Here is a 24,817-nt window from a genome sequence, read left to right on the forward strand (position 1 = left end):
GAACAACTTCCTAATATTGAGTTGCAAACACACATTTTTCCCTCAGAACAGCCTCAATTCGTTGGGGCAAGGACTCGATCTAAAGGGTGTCGAAAGCGTTCTACAGGGATGTTGGCCCATGTTGACTCCAATGCTTCCCACAGCATTGTCCCTATGTGAGGTGGATCATTCTTGATACACACGGGAAACTACTGAGTGTGAAAAACCAAGGGGTTTGGTGATGATTTTCTAAACTGTTAGTTAGACCAACAGTTTAAAGTAATATTGAAAAATATTGTTATTTGAATTGTGATTGGGGTATATTGTCCAAATTATCAGGAAAGTTGTTGGTGTATTTTCCCTCCAACGTTCATCAGAAACAACCATATTACAGCTATTTGTTTAAAAATGCCTTAGTAAGTTACATAGTATATGTTACTGCTGTTCTCTCCTTCTTCCCTTTTTTTCCCTAAACTCAGCATGTTTTCGCCCACTCACCACCGCTCAAGTCTGTTTCCACAGTCATTAGACCCAGTCTCCTTCCACCATTGTCACGAGGATAGTGGGAAAGAATGGCCTTCAGGCCAAAGATGGTGGATAAATGAAGGTAGTTAATTTAGGCATTTACCACTGTCTGCTTAAGGGGGGCGGGGGGGGGGGGGTGCTCTCCATAGACACCAATGCGATAGCTGTCGGCTTAGTCCTTGACTTCCATTGAAACAGAGCCATTGCGGAAGTGGAACATCTCGCTTCCTCTTCCGTACAGCATGTACAGGGTGGGTACCTGGAGGAAAATGGGGGAGGGTCATGCCTTTTCAATTTCAGTCAAAGGGAGCGATTAGTATTTTCAAAATCTAGTCCAGGGGAGGGTCATGTAGTTTGTAATTGAAGAAATTTCAGTATTTCTCAATGTTTTAGAATTCGTTGCTTATTAGGCTATATATCGATGCCTGATTCCACCCGACTCTCTGCTGGAAATGCAATATGAAGTGTGCCTGTAGGCTATTTAGCGTGGTCTCAATCAATTGATTCATAGCCTATAGGCTACGAAGTGCATGCTCAGAGAAGCACAGAGCAAAGTTATATTTCTAAGATAGCTGCTGGGATTGCATAAATCAAACTAGACTGCATTACACACTGCAATGGATATTCCAACCCTGAGGCCTGCTCTGCCCTTGCTGATCAAAAACGTTTTTTTTTGTGCGGGCTAAACAACGTTGTGCTGTGTAGGCCTACAGTGGCAGTTCAGGAGGAGAGTCAAATAGTTCCTCCGAAAATTATTATTGATCAGGCCTAGTCCAAAAAATGAAATATCTTGCACGTGGACTAGCCTATAGCCTATGTTCTGTTCAGTTTGAGAAGGAGAGCGTGAAGATGAAGATCGGAGGTCATCTTTGATAGCTTGCTACTACTATAATTGATTTGAAGAAAATAAATATGTTTCTTGCCCATGATGTATTTATGCAAGTTGATGGAGATCAGTTGATGGAAATCAGTGGAGGCTGGGGGGAGGAGCTTCCCCATCCATGTAATGTTATTCAATGTGATCTAAAAGTCCAAACTGATCATAAATCGGCACTCTTACTCTGAGAGGCTTGATGCATACTGCCCCAGAAGACCTAAGTAGTGTTCGAAAACCCATACTAACATGCTGTATACTACAGAACACACAGGGTGTTCTTTAATGGAATCTTCTCCAACATAATTCGTTAGAGTCAGGCATTCCCCAGAGCAGCTGTCTAGGCCCCTTACTTTTTCAATCTAGCTAATGACTTGGCACAGGTGCTGAGTGAAGTCTGTGTGTCTATGTATGCTGATGACTCAACACTATACACATCAGCTACCACAGCAGGTGAAATCACTGCAACACTTAAGAGCCGCAGTCAGTTTCAGAATGGGTGGCAAGAAATAGGTTAGTTCTAAATACATGAATTTCAAAAACGAAAGGAATTGTATTTGGGACATAAAATTAAAACACTAAACCCTCAACCTCAACAACATCTTGTAATGGATAATGTGGAAATGTAACAAGTTGAGACTAAACTTCTGTCATGCTCAAAACATATTGATACAACAGTAGCTAAGATTGGGATAGGTCTGTCCATAATAAAGCACTGCTCTGCCTTCGTAACAACGCTATCACTAAGGTAGGTTCTACAGGCCTTTCTTTTTTTGCACCTGGACTACTGTCCAGTCATGTGGTCAGATGCAACAAAAAAGGACGTAGGAAAATTACAATAGAATAGGCCCAGAACTGGTTAGCACAGCTCACTCTTAAATGTACACAGAGAGCTAACATTAACATTATGAACATCAATCTCTCATGGCTCAGAGTAGAGGAGAGATTGACTTCATCACTACTTGTATTTGTGAGAAGTATTGACATGTTGAATGCACCGAGCTGTCAGTTTAAACTACTACCACACAACTCAGACACCAGTGCATTCCCCACAAGACATACCACCAGGTCTCTTCACAGTCGCCACATCCAGTACAGAGTATGGGAGGTGCACAATACTACATAGAGCCATGACATGGCTACTATTCCACATCAAGTAACTCATGCAAGCAGTGAAGTAAGATTTAAAAAGAGATGAAAATACAATTTATGGGACAGCGGGGACTGTGAAGAGACACATATGCACTATAGACACACACACATGGATTTTGTGTTGTAGATATGTGGTAGTAGAGTAGTGGCCTGAGTGCAAAACATTGTGTTTCGAAACCTGTTTAGTAATGTTAGTTTTATTGTATAGAACTGCCTTTAATTTGTCGAACCCCATGAAGAGTAACTGCTGCCTTGACAGCAGCTAATAGGGATCCATAACAAATACAAATGTTGGTCAATTAAGGAATATGCAAATAGGAATATTTCAATCTAGCTAATGACTTGGCACAGGTGCTGAGTGAAGTCTGTGTGTCTATGTATGCTGATGACTCAACACTATACACATCAGCTACCACAGCAGGTGAAATCACTGCAACACTTAAGAGCCGCAGTCAGTTTCAGAATGGGTGGCAAGAAATAGGTTAGTTCTAAATACATGAATTTCAAAAACGAAAGGAATTGTATTTGGGACATAAAATTAAAACACTAAACCCTCAACCTCAACAACATCTTGTAATGGATAATGTGGAAATGTAACAAGTTGAGACTAAACTTCTGTCATGCTCAAAACATATTGATACAACAGTAGCTAAGATTGGGATAGGTCTGTCCATAATAAAGCACTGCTCTGCCTTCGTAACAACGCTATCACTAAGGTAGGTTCTACAGGCCTTTCTTTTTTTGCACCTGGACTACTGTCCAGTCATGTGGTCAGATGCAACAAAAAAGGACGTAGGAAAATTACAATAGAATAGGCCCAGAACTGGTTAGCACAGCTCACTCTTAAATGTACACAGAGAGCTAACATTAACATTATGAACATCAATCTCTCATGGCTCAGAGTAGAGGAGAGATTGACTTCATCACTACTTGTATTTGTGAGAAGTATTGACATGTTGAATGCACCGAGCTGTCAGTTTAAACTACTACCACACAACTCAGACACCAGTGCATTCCCCACAAGACATACCACCAGGTCTCTTCACAGTCGCCACATCCAGTACAGAGTATGGGAGGTGCACAATACTACATAGAGCCATGACATGGCTACTATTCCACATCAAGTAACTCATGCAAGCAGTGAAGTAAGATTTAAAAAGAGATGAAAATACAATTTATGGGACAGCGGGGACTGTGAAGAGACACATATGCACTATAGACACACACACATGGATTTTGTGTTGTAGATATGTGGTAGTAGAGTAGTGGCCTGAGTGCAAAACATTGTGTTTCGAAACCTGTTTAGTAATGTTAGTTTTATTGTATAGAACTGCCTTTAATTTGTCGAACCCCATGAAGAGTAACTGCTGCCTTGACAGCAGCTAATAGGGATCCATAACAAATACAAATGTTGGTCAATTAAGGAATATGCAAATGAATCAGATGCCATCTAGTGGGCTTTTATTTTCAGATTATCAGAAATCTCTGGGCCTGTGTGGCCTTATGTAAAATATATTGTCAAATAGAATGACAAAGCTGTGTAACTTTAACCAAAATATAAATGTTAGTTAGTACATACAAATGTACTCAGACATTTTACCATGTCAATACTTCTTGGTTGTAAATGTTGGTGGCAGTTGTGAAAAGAAAATAGTTGCATAGTTATTGAAAATGCTATTGCTGATTAGTTCTCATTAGGCCATTTTCCCCTTTAACCACATGGTTTATCCACTAGAAACTCATTTACTATATTAAAAACATCAATATTTGTCAAGTTTTAAAGTTAAGCTTTCCTGTTAATTACCAAAATGAAAGTGTTCAGCAATTTCAGTAAATTACCAGTAGCTTTGCAACCATATGACAGCTCCAATAAGACCCTTATGGTGAACGAGAGGCTTGTATGATCATTACTATTTTAGTATTCCGTTCATAGTTTGCTGTAGGGGAACTATTGGGCATTAAAAATTATTAGAGTAAATTCTCATTAAGAGCCGAACTTCCATCACTAGAGAATTGCGCCATAACAGCTGGCTAACGGCTTTGATTGACCTCTAGGCCGTCTAATAAACTTGATGCAGAGTAAAGGTCTACGTCAACTGTAGTAACCCATTTTACTTCTATGGACCTAGAGTTGGGCACTTAATTGACATGGCACTATAACAAGATACGGTAGAGGACACGCTCTGTGGTCAGAGGTAATGTCCTTTATAAACCTCATGTTAAACGTTACCCTATTGTTATGACCCTCAGTCACTAGTAGGTCTACAACTGTCAGTGATCAGCACTGGGTATTGAGATGCTCAGTAGGACAGAGCAAAAAAACAATCAACTGATACAACATCCATTACTACAGGTCAACAATTAGAAAAGATACTTTAATGATATTTTTTATACTTTTACAACATGCCTTGCCTCAAATACAGTAGTGTTGTCAACATAAACACCTCAATTATACAGCTGTGTTGCACTGCACCAGTTTAACACTCCCCTCCATATAAATGCACAGCCAGTAGGATCCATCAGAGAACGCAGGAGTCCTGGACTGAGGCTGGATGCCGTAGCCTGGGGATGGAAGTGGTTTAGCTCTGGCCTCCCAGGGTGTGCTTGTCAAACAGGTACTCTGCCATCTTGTTGTTGACAGCATCCATCTTGGTGAGGTTGGTGATGTGGTCTCCCAGCTTCTTAATGGCCTCCACCTGCTCGTTCAGGTAATGAGTCTCCAGGAAGTCACACAGCTAAAGAAGGAAAACACAGGTCAGACAAGAGAATGACTAGACTATTGTAGATACAGTAACACAAGAGCCTGGTGGTAATGGCATAAGTGCAGATAATGTGTTTCCAGCTTTTCTTTAACAAGGCAAGTCAATTAGGATGTCATTGTAAATAAGAATGTTAACGTGGAACAGTGGGTTTACTGCCTTGTTCAGGGGCAGAACATATTTTTACCTTGTCAGCTAGGGGATTCAAACCAGCAACCTTTGTTACTGGCCCAACGCTTTAACCACTAGGCAACCTGCCGCCCTTTATGCAAACGTATGCATTAGCTGCATTGCGTGTATAGTGTGCATCTGGACTATTGTGTGCGTGTGAAGCAGCAGGTCACACAATCCTTTGTCATTAGTCAGCTCTACAACAACCTGGTCAGCTCCTGATCAGCACCTGTCTTCTATGTGATACATACATGTGATGTGCAGTTCCTCATAACTTACATGGGGGTCAACCTTGCCAGAGGCAATCTTGTGCAGGTCCAGCAGGGCCTGGTTCACATTCTTCTCCAGCTGCAGAGCACACTGCATGGCCTCCAGCCCATTGCCCCACTCATCACGATCTGGCTTCTACACAGGACAGAGTGAACACAGAAGTGTTAGGGACTACTAGCAGACATTAAGGTTAGGATAAAGTGAACAGAGTTACACCCCACACTCAGTTCAGTGGTTAGAGACAGTATGTTCAAGACCACTCCAGGTTCTCTAGATCAACTCTGTAGACACTCTCCTCCATGAAGTAAAGACATTTCTATCAGTCTACAATCTAAATGTGTTTGATGCTCAGGACTCACCTTGATGTCCTGGAGTAGAATGCGTCCACCTCTTGTTCTGGAAAGAGAGTAGCTTGTCGGCGTGCTCGCGCTCATCCTCGCTGTTCTCCTTGAAGAAATGCGCGAAGCCAGACAGAGCCACATCGTCACGGGAGAAATAGAAAGCCTGGGTGGATAAACAAGACAGTGTGGTTAGAAAAAAAGACATGCCAGACATGACAGCATTATGTTCTTGTTGTGGCAACTAAACTAGATGACAAAGGCATGAATCAGTATAGTCTAGTCCGTAGTCTACTTGGTAACCTGACAATTAAACTGTCAATGAGTCTTTATGCGCTCTGTCCAAGGTAGGATAGATTTCCGGCTTCATTTGGATGCTATATCTCCCTGAAAACTCTTAATAGCCTAAACAAGTCAAACTAAAATATGTACTTCACGGAGTTGAATTCATTGGCTATTAATTGTCTAGGACTACAGAAAAGTCAGGTGAAAAGTGGCATTTAAGCTCAAGCAAAATAACAGGTAGATCAACAAAACGGTCATCTTAGTAGACTCCTTACCATTGACGTGTAGGTGTAGGAGGCAAACATCTCCATGTTGATCATCCGGTTGATTGCAGCTTCACAATCGTTGTGATAGTTCTGGCGGATCTGAGACTCCATTTTGGCAGATTTTCTTTTATATCAAAATGAACGGTACAAAAATAGAGTTTCTAAGACTATTTTGGTATTATAGTTAAAGTGTTATGTTACCAATCCGGAATGTTCTATAATGCGGGACGAAGGCAGAGGAGTTCCGTTCAATCACTGTTGACGCAAGAACTTCTTCATGCGTCTTCTCAGACTTGTGAACTGGAAGGAGCCTTGTTCGCTCTATTTATTGTTCCCGAACGGAACGCGTCAGTGAAATCCACCCTTATAGAGCGTAGCCAATCACCTTTAGAATTTCAACAGGAACTAGGCGGATCATTTGATGACGATCCCACTCCTCAGGAGTGAATGTAACATTGTGTTGTCTCATGAATTCTTGATAATCATATAGTTGGCCATCATTATTCAATAATTGTTTAATCCAAATAATGTTGTTGTCAAACCAGTCTTGGAAAAATAAAGACTTGTTTTTGTGTTTTATGTCTTTATTTTTCCAGATTGTATACTTTTGTTCTTATGTCAGAAGATGTTGGAGTGAGTTAGAAGATTTTATCTTAAAATAAACGACTATTAATGTTACTCTGAGAGACTATGAGATTACGTTTTATTTTGATCCAAATTATATGGACCCTGATTTAACTTTCATTGTTCATTTGTTTATCTTTCATGGAAGATTCTTTATGCATAAAATTAAGTGGGCAGAGAACAAAGCCTTCTTCACATTATTTAAGATAGAATTTAAATATTATTTTGAAAAGATCAGTAAATTTAAAAACAAAGAAGCAATATGCACCATAGAGAGACTCATATCTCCCTCACTAACTTTAATCATCAGCTGTCAGAGCAGGTCACAGGTCATTGCACCTGTACATAGCCCATTTGTAAGTAGCCCATCCAACTACCGCATCCCCATATTGTTACTTATTTTTTTGCTCCTTTGCACCCCAGTATCTCTACTTGCACATTCATCTTCTGCAAATCTATTACTCCAGTGGTTAATTGCTAAATTGTAATCACTTCGCCACTACGGCCAATGTATTTCCCTACCTCCCTAATCATACCTCATTTGCACACACGATGTATAGATTTTTTTCTATTGTGTTATTGACTGTATGTTTGTTTATTCCATGTGTAACTCTGTGTTATTGTTTGTGTTGCACTGTTTTGCTTTATCTTGACTAGGTCGCAGTTGTAAATGAGAACTTGTTCTCAACTGGCCTACCTGGTTAAATAAAGGTGAAGTAAAAATATTAAATATAAAGTGTTTAACAAATTGAAAAGGAATCTTGATATGTAATACTCCTGTCTGTTAGGTTTATCTACTCGTCTTTGTATATTTTTTTGTATTGTTGTGTTCATAATAATAAATAAATATATATAAATAATAAAAAAATGACGATCCCACTCATACACATGATTTGAAGCAAAGATTATTTATTATATTGACAAGAGAGCCGAGTGACCACAATGGAAATACATGTCCTCAGTGATTGAAGACAGGAACAGATGGGGACCATTCTAGCCAATGAGAGGGCAGGTACGTGTGTGAACAACATGCACAACTAAACGTTGTTTTTCTCAAAGTTGCCGAAATGCCACGTGCATCCACATATATCAGTACATTTGTAAAAGCTTAAACATTACGAAACTTCTATTCAATCAAAATCCACAAGTAATTAGAAAATAAAACTGGCTTATCTCACACGGGCAGATTTTGGGCGAAGTAAAAGCTCTCGCCTTGACTTATTCATCTCGGTCTGTTCTTATTTATTTTTTTACTTTGTTTGTTACAAAGTAACATTTTATTGGTAACACCTAAAGCAGTAGTATCAGGCAAAATGCCACAGTGCAGGTCTAACTACAGCGGTTATTGTTGAAAAATGTGTGTGTGTGTTATATCCTTAGAAGAAAATAAGAATAATTGGAATATTCATTCTAATATTAGGCTAATTGAGAAATAATCTATGTCTACATTTGATTTAAGATATAAAAGGAAATTAACTTTGAGACACAGTTCTGTAAACTTCTGTTTCATTCTCTAAGAGCACATGTTTCAATAGCACATGTAGCTTAATTATTTACCTTTTCCAGAATGCAGTCAAAAGAAAAACTGTAGGGCTATCACACTTTTTCATATAAACTCAATGTTCAATATGAGGTATGGGAATACAGTAGTGGACAGAGAAAGAAAGGCTGGCTTTTGTAGAAATGGTGTTTGATGATACACCTTTCGGTTTCAAGTGACATATTGTAGTTGACAAACGGTATATCAAAGTTGATTACATTAGCCTAGAAATAACTACACAAAATCAGTAGCTACATACATCTGGGCGAAGTAAAAATTTACGAAAGGACAATCTGACAACGCTCTGAATTTACGAACGTCCAGAGCGTACTCTGGCACTCCAGATTAACAAGCTAGCAAGAGGTTGCATATCAACAGCATAAGCTTCTGGAAGACAGGCGATGCGCTAGTAAACTAAAATTATACCGTTCTTTTACAGTAAACTAAAATGTAACCTTTGTTTAAGTAGGCAAGTCAGTTAATAACAATTTTTTTTTTTAATTGACAGCCTATTCCAGATTACGCTAGGCCCAATCACAGGCGGGTGTGATACATGCTGGATTTGAACCAGGTAGTATAGTGACGCCGCTTGAGATGCAGTGCCTTAGACCACTGCGCCACTCGGGAGCACTATGAACTAATAGTATATGTTATGCAGTATGTACTCATTAAGTATGTAGTATATAGTATATATATAGTATATATATATAGTATGTTAGTATGGGTATAGGTCTTTTGGGGCAGTATGCATCAAGCCTCTCAGAGTAAGAGTGACGATTTAGGATCAGTTTTGCCTTTTAGATCACATTGAATAACATTACATTTACGGGGAAGCTCCTCCCCCCAGCCTTCACTGATTTATACAGCCCCTGGTCTTTCCTGGCCAAGTATGTAAGGTAGTGCCTCTACTCCAATTGTTTGAGAACAGGACCCCCTTTTTCCTAAAGTGTAATCCAAAACAGACTATCTATCAGTTTGTCATAGCTACTATCTAGGTTCATTGTTTGTTGAGAAATTATGAAGCTGCTTCAAATGGGGGTAAGGGTCTTCAACATAGATAATCCTTGAAGTATGTGCCCTAATCTCTGTTACTTTGATCAACTCTTCTAGGCTGAACCTCCCTTCATAGCGTAATGTTTTCATTATGAGTGCAAACAAAGTTTTGGAGACAACGAGTGGAAGCCTCTTCAGACTGTTGGAAGTGACAGTAGACTTATGCTTAAACCGGTGCTACAAAAAGGGCTGTGACATACTTGGCATTCCTTTTTTTTTGCGAAAAGGGACATCACTTTTTGACTAAATGATGTGTCGTGCTTAAAGGATAAGTGTGGGTGAGCATATAAGGCGAACGTCTAGCATCCCAATGGTTGCTTGTAACTCATCACAGGCAACTTTTTTTTTCTAATTATCAACTTCGCAATGATTTACACATTTTTATCTACTTTGAAACTACTTAGCATGCTAGCTAACCCTTCCCCTAACCCTAACCGTAACCTTTTAACCTAACTCCTAACCTTAACCTTAGACCTAACCTTAACCCTTAACCCCTAGCCTAGCTAACTTTAGCCACCTAGGTAATGATAGCACCTAGCCACCGAGCTAACGTTAGCCACAACAAATTGGAATTCGTAATATATCATATGTTTAGCAATTCGTAACATATTGTACGAATTACAATTCGTAAAATATAATATGAAATGGATGATGGACATGCACAAATTAATACATACAATACAAAACATATCATACTAATTGGAGTATCTCAAATTTACTTTTACTATGTTACGTCTACCCCTGAGTCCAGGTTGTTCTAAGTGACCTTATTTTAGCAGAAGGGAAAACATAGAATTACAATTGAAATTGACAAAGAATTGTCTTAATTTTTTAATGCAAATCTCTTCTGTAATGTTCAACCCCGAGAACCTGTGTTAAGTTGTAAAAGTCATGAACTGGTCCATCATGTGACCAGCCGCACAAAGTTATAAACAGTAAGTAATACTGTAAATGGTTAACCATTACATAACTCTTTCTATTGAAGTTCTGAAGGGTGACACAGTGTTTTTAGTCTGACATATATATTTATATTTTGGGGGGTTTGAATAAACACTGCAAACAGCCATCCCGACTGCTCGGAGGCATCCGCATGGTCCTAAAGCACACAATTGCCTCGTTTTGTATCACATTCCAATGATAAAACTGGGGGGGGGGGGGGGGGGGGACAAAAATGCATGTCCCCCTGTCCCCAGGGAAATTTGCACCCCACCTTATTCCTGTCATAACCTCCTGTTGGTTCTACTACAGTATGTACTGACTCAGGCTCTGCCCTGGCTGTGTTTCTGCCTTGTCATTGTGACTCGGCATTCTGAAGTCTCAAGCAGAGACGGAAGAGGAAGCGAGACAGCCCACTCCTTCACCCCCCCCACAATGGAAGTCAATTAACTAAGCAGACCACTATCACATTGTTGTCTGCTTAAGGAGCCACCTCCTTAAGCAGATAGTGGTAAACGGCCTGAGTGAACTATCTTAATTTATCCACCATCTTTGGTCTCAATGTAGTTCTGTTCTGTTATCACAGTGCCAGTGGTGGAAGGAGGTGCAGTTTTGTGACTGCAGAAACAAACATGAGGGGTGATGAATGGGCGAAGACCGGCTGATACCAGATTTGAAGAAAAGGAAAAAGGAAGAGGGATAGAACAGCAGGAACATATACTATACTATGTAACTTACATATACTGTGTAACTTACTGAGACATTTTTAAACAAATAGCTGTGAATGGTTTTTTCTGGTGGCTTTGCTTTGGCAAAGTGGGTGGGGTTATATCCTTCCTGTTTGGCCCTGTCCGGGGGTATCATCGGATGGGGCCACAGTGTCTCCTGACCCCTCCTGTCTCAGCCTCCAGTATTTATGCTGCAGTAGTTTTTGTCTGGGGGCTAGGGCCAGTTGGTTATATCTGGAGTACTTCTCCTGTCTTATCCAGTGTCCTGTGTGAATTTAAGTATGCTCTCTCTAATTCTCTCCTTCTCTCTTTCTTTCTCTCTCTCGGAGGAGGACCTGAGCCCTAGGACCATACGTCAGGACTACTGGGCATGATGACTCCTTGCTGTCCCCAGTCCACCTGGCCTTGCTGCTGTTCCAGTTTCAACTGTTCTGCCTGCAGTTATGGAACCCCTACCTGTCCCAGACCTGCTGTTTTCAACTCTGAATGATCGGCTATGAAAAGCCAACTGACATTTATTCCTGATTATTATTTGACCATGCTTGTCATTTATGAACATTTTGAACATCTTGGCTCTCTCTATTTCTCTCCTCTCTTTCTTTCTCTCTCTCGGAGGAACTGAGCCCTAGGACCATACGTCAGGACTACCGGGCATGATGACTCCTTGCTGTCCCCAGTCCACCTGGCCTTGCTGCTGTCCCAGTTTCAACTGTTCTGCCTGCGGTTATGGAACCCCTACCTGTCCCAGACCTGCTGTTTTCAACTCTTAATTATCGGCTATGAAAAGCCAACTGACATTTATTCCTGATTACTATTTGACCGTGCTTGTCATTTATGAACATTTTGAACATCTTGGCCATGTTCTGTTATAATCTCCACCCGGCACAGCCAGAAGAGGACTGGCCACCCCTCATAGCCTGGTTCCTCTCTAGGTTTCTTCCTAGGTTTTGGCCTTTCTAGGGAGTTTTTCCTAGCCACCGTGCTTCTACACCTGCATTGCTTGCTGTTTGGGGTTTTAGGCTGGGATTCTGTACAGCACTTCGAGATATTAGCTGATGTATGAAGAGCAATATAAAATAAACTTGATTGATTGATTGATTGAATTTAAGGGAAAATACAACAACTTTTCTGAAAATGTTGTCAATGTAGTAAATCAGAACTCAAATACCAATATTTTTCTGTATTACTTTAAACTGTTGGTCTAACTATAACAGTTCAGAAAGTCACCACCAATGTCAAAACCCGTTATTCTATTTATGTTGCCTTTACCATGTCTGGGTAGTACATGGTCTTGAAATTACTCATTTCTTTATATATATATTGGTATTTTCTCTTTCTTTATTGAGATATCAAGTTATGAATGAGAAGGGGGTGACAGAAAGGTAGAGGAATACAGATATGAAGGCGTAGGTTTGAATCCATGCCGCAAAGGGACATGTGTGGTCCAGAGTCAGTAGCATTACCACTAGACCAGCAGGTACATTTTTCTTCTGGACCTTCTTTGGACACTGTGTTAAACCTCTTTGGGGTACGTGGGACGCTACCGTCCCACCTGGCCAACATCCGGTGAAATTGCAGAGAGCGAATTTAAATTACAAAAATCGTAATATGAAACTTTCATGAAAATACAAGTGTCATACGTCTTTTAAAAGCTTAACTTCTTGTTAATCCAGCCGCTTTGTCCGATTTCAAAAAGGCTTTACGGCGAAAGCACAACATGCGATTATCTGAGGACAGCGCCCCGCGCACAAAAGCATTGCATACATTTTCCAACCAAGCAGAGGTGTCACGAATGTCAGAAACAGCGATAAAATAAATCACTTACCTTTGAAGATCTTCATCTGGTTCTTTTGTTTGATAATGTCCTTCTTTATATCCCAAAAAGTCAGTTTAGTTGGCGCGCTTGACTCAGTAATCCACAGGTTTCCCTCGTTCAAAATGCATACAAATGAATCCTGTAAGTTACCAATAAACCTCGTCCAAACAAGTCAAACAACGTTTCTAATCAATCCTCAGGTACCCAAATATGTTAATAAACGAAAAATTTAAAACAGAAAATAGTATGTTCATTACCGGAGATAAATAACGAAGTGCATGCTCTCATCCACGCACCCGTGAAAACACTACAGCCAAAATGGGAGCCACTTACAAAAACAAAAAATTCTTGGAAATTTTTCAAAAAACAAGCCTGAAACTCTTTCTAAAGACTGTTGACATCTAGTGGAAGCCCTAGGAACTGCAGTCTGGGAGGTATTCCTTTTATATTCACATAGAGAGCCATTATAATCAGTGGTGAGCTCAACAACAACAAAAAAATTCTGGATGGATTCTCCTCGGGTTTTTGCCATCCAAATCAGTTCTGTTATACTCACAGACATTATTTTAACAGTTTTATAAACTTTAGAGTGTTTTCTATCCAATACTACAAATTCTATGCATATCCTAGCTTCTTGGCCTGAGTAACCGGTAGTTTACTTTGGGAACCTCATTCATCCAAACTTCCGAATACTGCCCCCTACCCCGAAGAAGTTAACTAACCTCCAGACGAGCTTCAATGCCATACAACTCTCCTTCTGTGGCCTCCAACTGCTCTTAAATGCAAGTAAAACTAAATGCATGCTCTTCAACCGATCACTGCCCGCTGCAGTAGTTTATGTGTCGGGGGGCTAGGGTCAGTCTGTTATATCTGGAGTATTTCTCCTGTCTTATCCGGTGTCCTGTGTGAATTTAAGAATGCTCTCTCCAATTCTCTCTTTCTTTCTTTCTCTCTCGGAGGACATGAGCCCTAGGACCATGCCTCAGGACTACCTGGCCTGATGACTCCTTACTGTCCCCAGTCCACCTGGCCGTGCTGCTGCGCCAGTTTCAACTGTTCTGCCTGCGGCTATGGACCCCTGACCTGTTCACTGTGATTACTATTATTTGACCATGCTGGTCATTTATGAACATTTGAACATCTTGGCCATGTTCTGTTATAATCTCCACCCGGCACAGCCAGAAGCGGACTGGCCACCCCTTATAGCCGGGTTCCTCTCTAGGTTTCTTCCTAGGTTTTGGCCTTTCTAGGGAGTTTTTCCTAGCCACCGTGCTTCTACAGCTGCATTGCTTGCTGTTTGGGGTTTTAGGCTGGGTTTCTGTACAGCACTTTAAAATATCAGCTGATGTAAGAAGGGCTATATAAATCAATTTGATTTGATTTGATTTATTTTAGGGGGTGCCCATGGAGCTGGGGATCAGAAATGTCCCGTGCGAGAGAAGCAGGTTGAGGTTTCCAGGGTTAGAGTAATGCAGAAGTTGTCATATGCTGAGGCAGTTAAGAAGTAGAGGAAGATGGGTCAAGGGGGAGAGATCCAAAGAGGAGGGGTGTGAGGAGTAGATCTGTACCAGCACAGAGGGATAACCAAACAAGTGATATATGTTTCAGTAAGATTGGATTTTTGGCATTTATAGTAATGGTTATCAACGGTACTGCAGGGATGGAACGTAAAGTCGCAGGAAATAGAGGTTGTGGTGGCAGCTGCAGAGAGGTATTTGGGTGTGCGAGTGTAACCGATGTGAAATGGCTAGCTAGTTAGCAGTGGTGCGCACTAACAGCCTTTCAAACGGTGACGTCACTCGCTTTGAGACCTTGAAGTAGTGGTTCCCCTTGTTCTGCAAGGGCCACGGCCTTTGTGGAGCGATGCGTAACGATGCTTCGTGGGTGACTGTTGATGATGTATGCAGAAGGTCCCTGGTTTGCGCCCGGGTCTGGGCGAGGGGACGGTCTAAAATTAAACTGTTACACTTGACATCAGAGGCGTTTTATATCTTATTCTTATCTGTATTTTTTAACTGCACAGTCGGTTAGGGGCTCGTAAATAAGCATTTCACTGTAAGGTCTACCTGTTGTATTTGACGCATGTGACTAAGAAAATTTGATTTGACTTATTTTGAGTTGCAAGGTGTGTTAAGTGGTGGTGTCCCATCCTTTCATGCTGTTGGCCTGAAGTAGGACTAAAGAGATGTAAATAGTGGAGTATGGTAAAAAAAAAAAAAACATTGTAAGTGTAGTTTTAGATGGTAGGGTATTTGTTGTATTTTTTGTTGTTGTGGTTGTTGATTTTTTTTTTTTAAAGCAAAGTATAAGGGAGCTATCCTCCAGTCTAGTAGGTAGCGATAATGCAACATTTATTGGATGTCAACATGCCGTCAAATCTCATCGAAGAAGAGGGTCGATTTCACTGACTCGGTCCGCTCGGAACAATAAATAGAGCGAACAAGGCCCCTTCCAGTTCACAACTCTCGGAAGACTCATGAAGAACTTCTTGCTTCAACAGTGATTGAACGGAACTCTTCTGCCCGCCTCCCGCGCAATATAACATTCCGGATTGTTAAAGTAACACTTCCTTGAACTGTCTTAGTAAAATAATATAAGAATCTCTATTTTTGTACCGTTAATTTTGAATGAAAATGGAGTCTCAGGTCCGCCAGAACTATCACCACGATTGCGAAGTTGCAATCAACCGGATGATCAACATGGAGATGTTTGCCTCTTATACCTACACTTCAATGGTAAGGTGTATACCAAGATTACCGTTTTGTTCATCTACCTGTGTATTATTATGCCTGGGTGTAAATATTTTCTGTACGCCTAGGCAATTAACAGCCTTGAGGTAGACCTATCATTCAAATAAAGTTGATAAATATATCATTGGACAGAGCGTATCGCCTTGACAGGTTAATTGGGAGGTTACCAAGCAGGCTAATGATTTTCCGCATCATATTGCTGTGTCAATCATGCTTAGATCCCTCAATAATGGAATGAGTCACGTTTGACATGTGTTTCTAAACAACTTTGTCTGTCCACCCAGGCTTTCTATATCTCCCGTGACGATGTGGCTCTGCCTGGCTTCGCGCATTTCTTCAAGGAGAACAGCGACGAGGAGCGCGAGCACGCCGACAAGCTACTCTCTTTCCAGAACAAGAGAGGTGGACGCATTTTACTCCAGGACATCAAGGTGAGCCCCTGAGCATCAAACACATTTAGATTGTAGACTGATAGAAATGTCTTTACTTCATGGAGGAGAGTGTCTACAGAGTTTATCTAGAGAACCTGGAGTGGTCTTGAACATACTGTCTCTAACCACTGAACTGAGTGTGGGGTGTAACTGTTCACTTTATCCTAACCTTAATGTCTGCTAGTAGTCCCTAACACTTCTGTGTTCACTCTGTCCTGTGTAGAAGCCAGATCGTGATGAGTGGGGCAATGGGCTGGAGGCCATGCAGTGTGCTCTGCAGCTGGAGAAGAATGTGAACCAGGCCCTGCTGGACCTGCACAAGATTGCCTCTGGCAAGGTTGACCCCCATGTAAGTTATGGTGGAACCACATCACATGTATGTATCACATAGAAGACAGATACTGTCTCAGGAGCTGACCAGGTTGTTGTAGATCTGACTAATGACAAAGGATTGTGTGACCTGCTGCTTCACACGCACACAATAGTCCAGATGCACACTATACACGCAATGCAGCTAATGCATACGTTTGCATAAAGGGCGGCAGGTTGCCTAGTGGTTAAAGCGTTGGGCCAGTAACAAAGGTTGCTGGATTGAATCCCCTAGCTGACCAGGTAAAAATATGTTCTGCCCCTGAACAAGGCAGTTAAGCCACTGTTCCACGTTAACATTCTTATTTACAATGACATCCTAATTGACTTGCCTTGTTAAAGAAAAGCTGGAAACACATTATCTGCACTTATGCCATTACCACCAGGCTCTTGTGTTACTGTATCTACAATAGTCTAGTCATTCTCTTGTCTGACCTGTGTTTTCCTTCTTTAGCTGTGTGACTTCCTGGAGACTCATTACCTGAACGAGCAGGTGGAGGCCATTAAGAAGCTGGGAGACCACATCACCAACCTCACCAAGATGGATGCTGTCAACAACAAGATGGCAGAGTACCTGTTTGACAAGCACACCCTGGGAGGCCAGAGCTAAACCACTTCCATCCCCAGGCTACGGCATCCAGCCTCAGTCCAGGACTCCTGCGTTCTCTGATGGATCCTACTGGCTGTGCATTTATATGGAGGGGAGAGTGTTAAACTGGTGCAGTGCAACACAGCTGTATAATTGAGGTGTTTATGTTGACAACACTACTGTATTTGAGGCAAGGCATGTTGTAAAAGTATAAGAAATATCATTAAAGTATCTTTTCTAATTGTTGACCTGTAGTAATGGATGTTGTATCAGTTGATTGGTTTTTTGCTCTGTCCTACTGAGCATCTCAATACCCAGTGCTGATCACTGACAGTTGTAGACCTACTAGTGACTGAGGGTCATAACAATAGGGAAAGTTTAACATGAGGTTTATAAAGGACATTACCTCTGACCACAGAGCGTGTCCTCTACCGTATCTTGTTATAGTGCCATGTCAATTAAGTGCCCAACTCAACTCTAGGTCCATAGAAGTAAAATGGGTTACTACAGTTGACGTAGACCTTTACTCTGCATCAAGTTTATTAGACGGCCTAGAGGTCAATCAAAGCCGTTAGCCAGCTGTTATGGCGCAATTCTCTAGTGATGGAAGTTCGGCTCTTACTGAGAATTTACTCTAATAATTTTGTTTAATGCCCAATAGTTCCCCTACAGCAAACGATGAACGGAATACTAAAATAGTAATGATCATACAAGCCTCTCGTTCACCATAAGGGTCTTATTGGAGCTGTCATATGGTTGCAAAGCTACTGGTAATTTACTGAAATTGCTGAACACTTTCATTTTGGTAATTAACAGGGAAGCTTAACTTTAAAACTTGACAAATATTGATGTTTTTAATATAGTAAATGAGTTTCTAGTGGATAAACCATGTGGTTAAAGGGGAAAATGGCCTAATGAGAACTAATCAGCAATAGCATTTTCAATAACTATGCAACTATTTTCTTTTCACAACTGCCACCAACATTTACAACCAAGAAGTATTGACATGGTAAAATGTCTGAGTACATTTGTATGTACTAACTAACATTTATATTTTGGTTAAAGTTACACAGCTTTGTCATTCTATTTGACAATATATTTTACATAAGGCCACACAGGCCCAGAGATTTCTGATAATCTGAAAATAAAAGCCCACTAGATGGCATCTGATTCATTTGCATATTCCTTAATTGACCAACATTTGTATTTGTTATGGATCCCTATTAGCTGCTGTCAAGGCAGCAGTTACTCTTCATGGGGTTCGACAAATTAAAGGCAGTTCTATACAATAAAACTAACATTACTAAACAGGTTTCGAAACACAATGTTTTGCACTCAGGCCACTACTCTACTACCACATATCTACAACACAAAATCCATGTGTGTGTGTCTATAGTGAATATGTGTCTCTTCACAGTCCCCGCTGTCCCATAAATTGTATTTTCATCTCTTTTTAAATCTTATTTCACTGCTTGCATGAGTTACTTGATGTGGAATAGTAGCCATGTCATGGCTCTATGTAGTACTGTGCACCTCTCATAGTCTGTACTGGATGTGGGGACTGTGAAGAGACCTGGTGGCATGTCTTGTGGGGTATGCACTGGTGTCTGAGTTGCGTGCTAGTAGTTTAAACTGACAGCTCGATGTATTCAACATGTCAATACTTCTCACAAATACAAGTAGTGATGAAGTCAATCTCTACTCTGGGCCATGAGAGATTGACGTTCATAATGTTAATGTTAGCTCTCTGTACATTTATGGGTGAGTCGTGCTGCCCAGTTCTGGGCCAATTGTAATTTTCCTACGTCCTTTTTTGTTGCATCTGACCACATGACTGGACAGTAGTCCAGGTGCAACAAAAGAAAGGCCTGTAGAACCTACCTTAGTGATAGCGTTGTTACGAAGGCAGAGCAGTGCTTTATTATGGACAGACCTATCCCAATCTTAGCTACTGTTGTATCAATATGTTTTGACCATGACAGAAGTTTAGTCTCAACTTGTTACATTTCCACATTATCCATTACAAGATGTTGTTGAGGTTGAGGTTTAGGGTTTTAATTTTATGTCCCAAATACAATTCCTTTCGTTTTTGAAATTCATGTATTTAGAACTAACTTATTTCTTGCCACCCATTCTGAAACTGACTGCGGCTCTTAAGTGTTGCAGTGATTTCACCTGCTGTGGTAGCTGATGTGTATAGTGGTGAGTCATCAGCATACATAGACACACAGACTTCACTCAGCACCTGTGCCAAGTCATTAGCTAAATTGAAAAAGTAAGGGGCCTAGACAGCTGCTCTGGGGAATGCCTGACTCTAACGAGATTATGTTGGAGAAGATTCCATTAAAGAACACCCTGTGTGTTCTGTAGTATACAGCATGTTAGTATGGGTATTCGAACACTACTTAGGTCTTCTGGGGCAGTATGCATCAAGCCTCTCAGAGTAAGAGTGCCGATTTATGATCAGTTTGGACTTTTAGATCACATTGAATAACATTACATGGATGGGGAAGCTCCTCCCCCCAGCCTCCACTGATTTCCATCAACTGATCTCCATCAACTTGCATAAATACATCATGGGCAAGAAACATATTTATTTTCTTCAAATCAATTATAGTAGTAGCAAGCTATCAAAGATGACCTCCGATCTTCATCTTCACGCTCTCCTTCTCAAACTGAACAGAACATAGGCTATAGGCTAGTCCACGTGCAAGATATTTCATTTTTTGGACTAGGCCTGATCAATAATAATTTTCGGAGGAACTATTTGACTCTCCTCCTGAACTGCCACTGTAGGCCTACACAGCACAACGTTGTTTAGCCCGCACAAAAAAAAACGTTTTTGATCAGCAAGGGCAGAGCAGGCCTCAGGGTTGGAATATCCATTGCAGTGTGTAATGCAGTCTAGTTTGATTTACGCAATCCCAGCAGCTATCTTAGAAATATAACTTTGCTCTGTGCTTCTCTGAGCATGCACTTCGTAGCCTATAGGCTATGAATCAATTGATTGAGACCACGCTAAATAGCCTATAGGCACACTTCATATTGCATTTCCAGCAGCGAGTCGGGTGGAATCAGGCATCGATATATAGCCTAATAAGCAACGAATTCTAAAACATTGAGAAATAGTGAAATTTCTTCAATTACAAACTACATGACCCTCCCCTGGACTAGATTTTGAAAATACTAATCCCTCCCCTTGACTGAAATTGAAAAGGCATGACCCTCCCCCATTTTCCTCCAGGTACCCACCCTGTACATGCTGTACGGAAGAGGAAGCGAGATGTTCCACTTCCGCAATGGCTCTGTTTCAATGGAAGTCAAGGACTAAGCCGACAGCTATCGCATTGGTGTCTATGGAGAGCACCCCCCCCCCCCCCCCCCGCCCCCCTTAAGCAGACAGTGGTAAATGCCTAAATTAACTACCTTCATTTTTCCACCATCTTTGGCCTGAAGGCCATTCTTTCCCACTATCCTCGTGACAATGGTGGAAGGAGACTGGGTCTAATGACTGTGGAAACAGACTTGAGCGGTGGTGAGTGGGCGAAAACATGCTGAGTTTAGGGGAAAAAAGGGAAGAAGGAGAGAACAGCAGTAACATATACTATGTAACTTACTAAGGCATTTTTAAACAAATAGCTGTAATATGGTTGTTTCTGATGAACGTTGGAGGGAAAATACACCAACAACTTTCCTGATAATTTGGACAATATACCCCAATCACAATTCAAATAACAATATTTTTCAATATTTCTTTAAACTGTTGGTCTAACTAACAGTTTAGAAAATCATCACCAAACCCCTTGGTTTTTCACACTCAGTAGTTTCCCGTGTGTATCAAGAATGATCCACCTCACATAGGGACAATGCTGTGGGAAGCATTGGAGTCAACATGGGCCAACATCCCTGTAGAACGCTTTCAACACCCTTTAGATCGAGTCCTTGCCCCAACGAATTGAGGCTGTTCTGAGGGAAAAAGATGCGTTTCCAATTCAATATTAGGAAGTTGTTCTTAATGTTTTATACACTCAGTGTATATATACAGTGCCGTAAAAAAGTATTTCCCTCTTTCTGGTTTTCTCTATTTTTGTTATCAGATCTTCAACCAAAACCTAATATTAGATAAAGGGAACATAGGTTTACAAATAACAAAAAAAAATTGTACTTATTTTATCTATTTAATTAACCAAGTTATGCAACACCTAATTCCCCTGTGTGAAAAAGTAATTTCCCCCTTACACTCAATAACTGGTATTGCCACCTTTAGCTGCAATGACTAAAAACAAATGCTCAATAACCATATGGGTCCATATTATCAGGAAGGTGTGTTATTTAGCAATAAGCATGATATCCTGTATTATGGGGTTGTATGGGGTTGCCCATCTACATTTACCCCAGTGTGTTAATGATTAGCTAGATCACTCGTTCTCAATCCTGGTCCCGGGGACCTAAAGGGGTACACATTTTAGTTTTTTCCCAAGCACTACACAGCTGATTCAAATCATCAAAGCCTTTTGATGAGTTGATCATTTGAATCAGCTGTGTAGAGATAGGGCAAAAACAGAAATGTGCACCTCTTTGGGTCCCCAGGACCAGGTTTGAGAACCAGTGAGCTAGATCATAAACTCAAAACATTATCTTGTTGCTAGCAACATAGGCTATTGCTGACTTGACTGTCCCAAACTTTCCACTGGTACTCAGCCAAGGATGTATAAACACTGAATAATGTAAGCCTATCTGTTACAACGGACTCATTTTACTGCCTACCATGCTATGTTGTTGTCTTAGGTCTCTCTTGTCGTGAAAGGCCTTTTGCCTTTTGGTAGGCCGTCATTGTAACTAAGAATTTGTTCTTAACTGACTAGCCTAGTTAAATAAAGGTTAAAAATAAATAAAGCACTTCTCTGCAACTTTTGACATTATTGATCATAATCCGCTGCTGGAAAAAGCGTCATTTTTATGGCTTTACATCCCCTGCTATATTGTGGATCTAGAGTTACCTGTCTAACATACTTAATGAGTACATACTGCATACTATATACAATTAGTTCATAGGGCTCCCGAGTGGCGCAGCGGTCTAAGGCACTGCATCTCAGTGCAAGCGGCGTCACTATAGTACTCCTGTAATTGGGCTATGATTGGGCCCAGCGTCGTCGGGGTTTGGCTGGAGTAGGCCGTCATTGAAAATAAGAATTTGTTCTTAACTGACTAGCCTAGTTAAATAAAGGTTACATTTAAGTATACTGTAAAAGAACGATAAACTTTTAGTTGAGCCTACTAGCGCTTCGACTGTCTACCGGAAGCTGATGCTGTTGCTATACAACCTCTTGCTAGCTTGTTAGGAAAACTAATTACTAGCTAAACATCATACGATTTCGGATGTGTTTGTAAATTCAATCTGGAGTGCCAGAGTACGCTCTGGGCATTAGTAAATTCAGAGCTTTGTCAGATTGTCCGTTTGTAAATTCAAAGTGTTTTGCTCTCTGAGCATTCAGAGCCCACACTGGACGCTCTGGCCGAGGAGTAGGGTTGATCCGAGCGTTCTGACCTCACAACGGCAGTCAAGCGCCCAAGATAACTGGCTAACTTTGGCTAGCTTGCTAAATACTTCCAGACACAAATGAGAGAACACCTCACTCTGACCATTTTACTCGCCCTAGCAAAGCTGGTTAGGCTGTTTTCATGTTATCCAGAGCATTGGTGACTGTAACTATGGTGCTGGCAACAATTTAATGTTGCCAATTTGGTGTTACGCAGTATATAGCCAGAGCGAATTAACAATGTCCATTGAGAACGCACAATGACTATACCACTTACTAAGCCTGATGTCTTAATAGCCAACTAAATTGATGTTAGGTAGCTAGCTAACATAACGGTACATACTACTGCAATGATATGCTATGCGGTTCGTAAGGATAGTGTAGCTAAAGAATTGTAACGTAACTTATTTTAAAATTCATTACATCGCTGAACATTTTCTTAACATTTGTCATAATTAGTTAAAGCAATGAAATTGTATCCGCTCTCGTCTGACTTCGGCTGCATATTTTCCGCTATTTTCTTAAAATCTGAAGTTCTTATGAACTCTAGTTCTTATGAATACCAATGATGTTGCAACTACATGGATGTATTGAGCAATAACCCAGCACCCTGAAAGCACCCTGTCAACAGTTGTGGAAGATCAGGTCATGTGAACTGAAGTTGTTAGGAAGGTTACTTTATTACTGTAGTCTGTGATTTTCATTAGCTGTAAAAAGTTTTCCAATTCACAGTTTTAGCTTAATAACCTATGTATGGTTAGATGTATGTAGCTGCTGATTTTGTGTAGTTAATTCTAGGCTAATGTAATCAACTTTGATATACCATTTGTCAACTACAATATGTCATTTGAAACCGAAAGGTGTATCATCAAATACCATTTCTACAAAAGCCTTTCTTTCTCTGTCCACTACTGTATTCCCATACCTCATATTGAACATTGAGCTGATATTTAAAAAAGTGTGATAACCCTACAGTTTTTCTTTTGACTGCATTCTGGAAAAGGTCAATAATTAAGCTACATATGCTATTGAAACATGTGCTCTTAGAGAATGAAACAGAAGTTTACAGAACTGCGTCTCAAAGTTCAACTCCTTATATATCCTAAATCAAATGTAGTCAGTAGACTATTTCTCAATTAGCCTAATATTAGAATGAGTGTTCAAATTCTTCCTATTTTCTTCTAATGATATAACACACACACATTTTTCAACAATAACCGCTGTAGTTAGACCTGCACTGTAGCATTGCTTTTGGCTGATACTCCTGCTTTAGTTGTTTCCAATAAAATGTTACTTTGTAATAAACAAAGTTTAAAAAACTACAAAAAAACAGATCGAGATGAAGAGGTCAAGGCGAGAGCATTTACTCCGCACAAAATCTGTCCGCGTGAGATAAGGCCGTTTATGTGTGTAGGTATATAACAGAGTGTCAAATTACTTAAGGATTTTGATCGAATAGAAGTTTCGTAATGTTTAAGCTTTTACAAAAGCTGTTACAAACGCCAACACATATATTATATGTGGATGCACGTGGCATTCCGGCAACTTTGAGAAAAACGACGTTTAGTTGTGCATGTTGTTTACACGCGTACCTGCCCTCTCATTGGTTAGAATCTTGCCTGTCTTCAATCGTTGAGCACATGTATTTCCATTGTTAGAGTTGTCACTCGGCTCTCTTGTCAATCTAATAAATACTCTTTGCTTTAGGTCATGTGTATGAGTGGGCTAGTCGTCAAATGATCCGCCTAGTTCCTGTTGTAATTCTAAATGTGATTGGCTACGCTCTGTGAGGGTTGATTTCACTGACGCGTTCCGTTTGGAA

General features: G+C 40.6%; 1 protein-coding gene and 1 pseudogene across 1 annotated transcript; one reads left to right on the forward strand and one right to left on the reverse strand.

Moving 5' to 3' along the window:
* Window positions 1-5,022: 5,022 nt before the first annotated feature.
* LOC129823611 (ferritin, middle subunit-like) lies at window positions 5,023-6,936 on the reverse strand (annotated as a pseudogene).
* Window positions 6,937-15,766: 8,830 nt separating this feature from the next.
* LOC129823595 (ferritin, middle subunit-like) lies at window positions 15,767-17,577 on the forward strand. The gene is made up of 4 exons (XM_055882449.1): window positions 15,767-16,051; window positions 16,351-16,497; window positions 16,721-16,846; window positions 17,321-17,577. The coding sequence occupies exons 1-4, from the start codon at window positions 15,944-15,946 to the stop codon at window positions 17,474-17,476; spliced, it is 537 nt and encodes a 178-aa protein (XP_055738424.1). The 5' UTR covers window positions 15,767-15,943; the 3' UTR covers window positions 17,477-17,577.
* The last annotated feature ends 7,240 nt before the right edge of the window (window positions 17,578-24,817 follow it).

Source organism: Salvelinus fontinalis, chromosome 2 (assembly GCF_029448725.1).
Source record: "Salvelinus fontinalis isolate EN_2023a chromosome 2, ASM2944872v1, whole genome shotgun sequence".
Lineage (NCBI taxonomy): Eukaryota > Metazoa > Chordata > Actinopteri > Salmoniformes > Salmonidae > Salvelinus > Salvelinus fontinalis.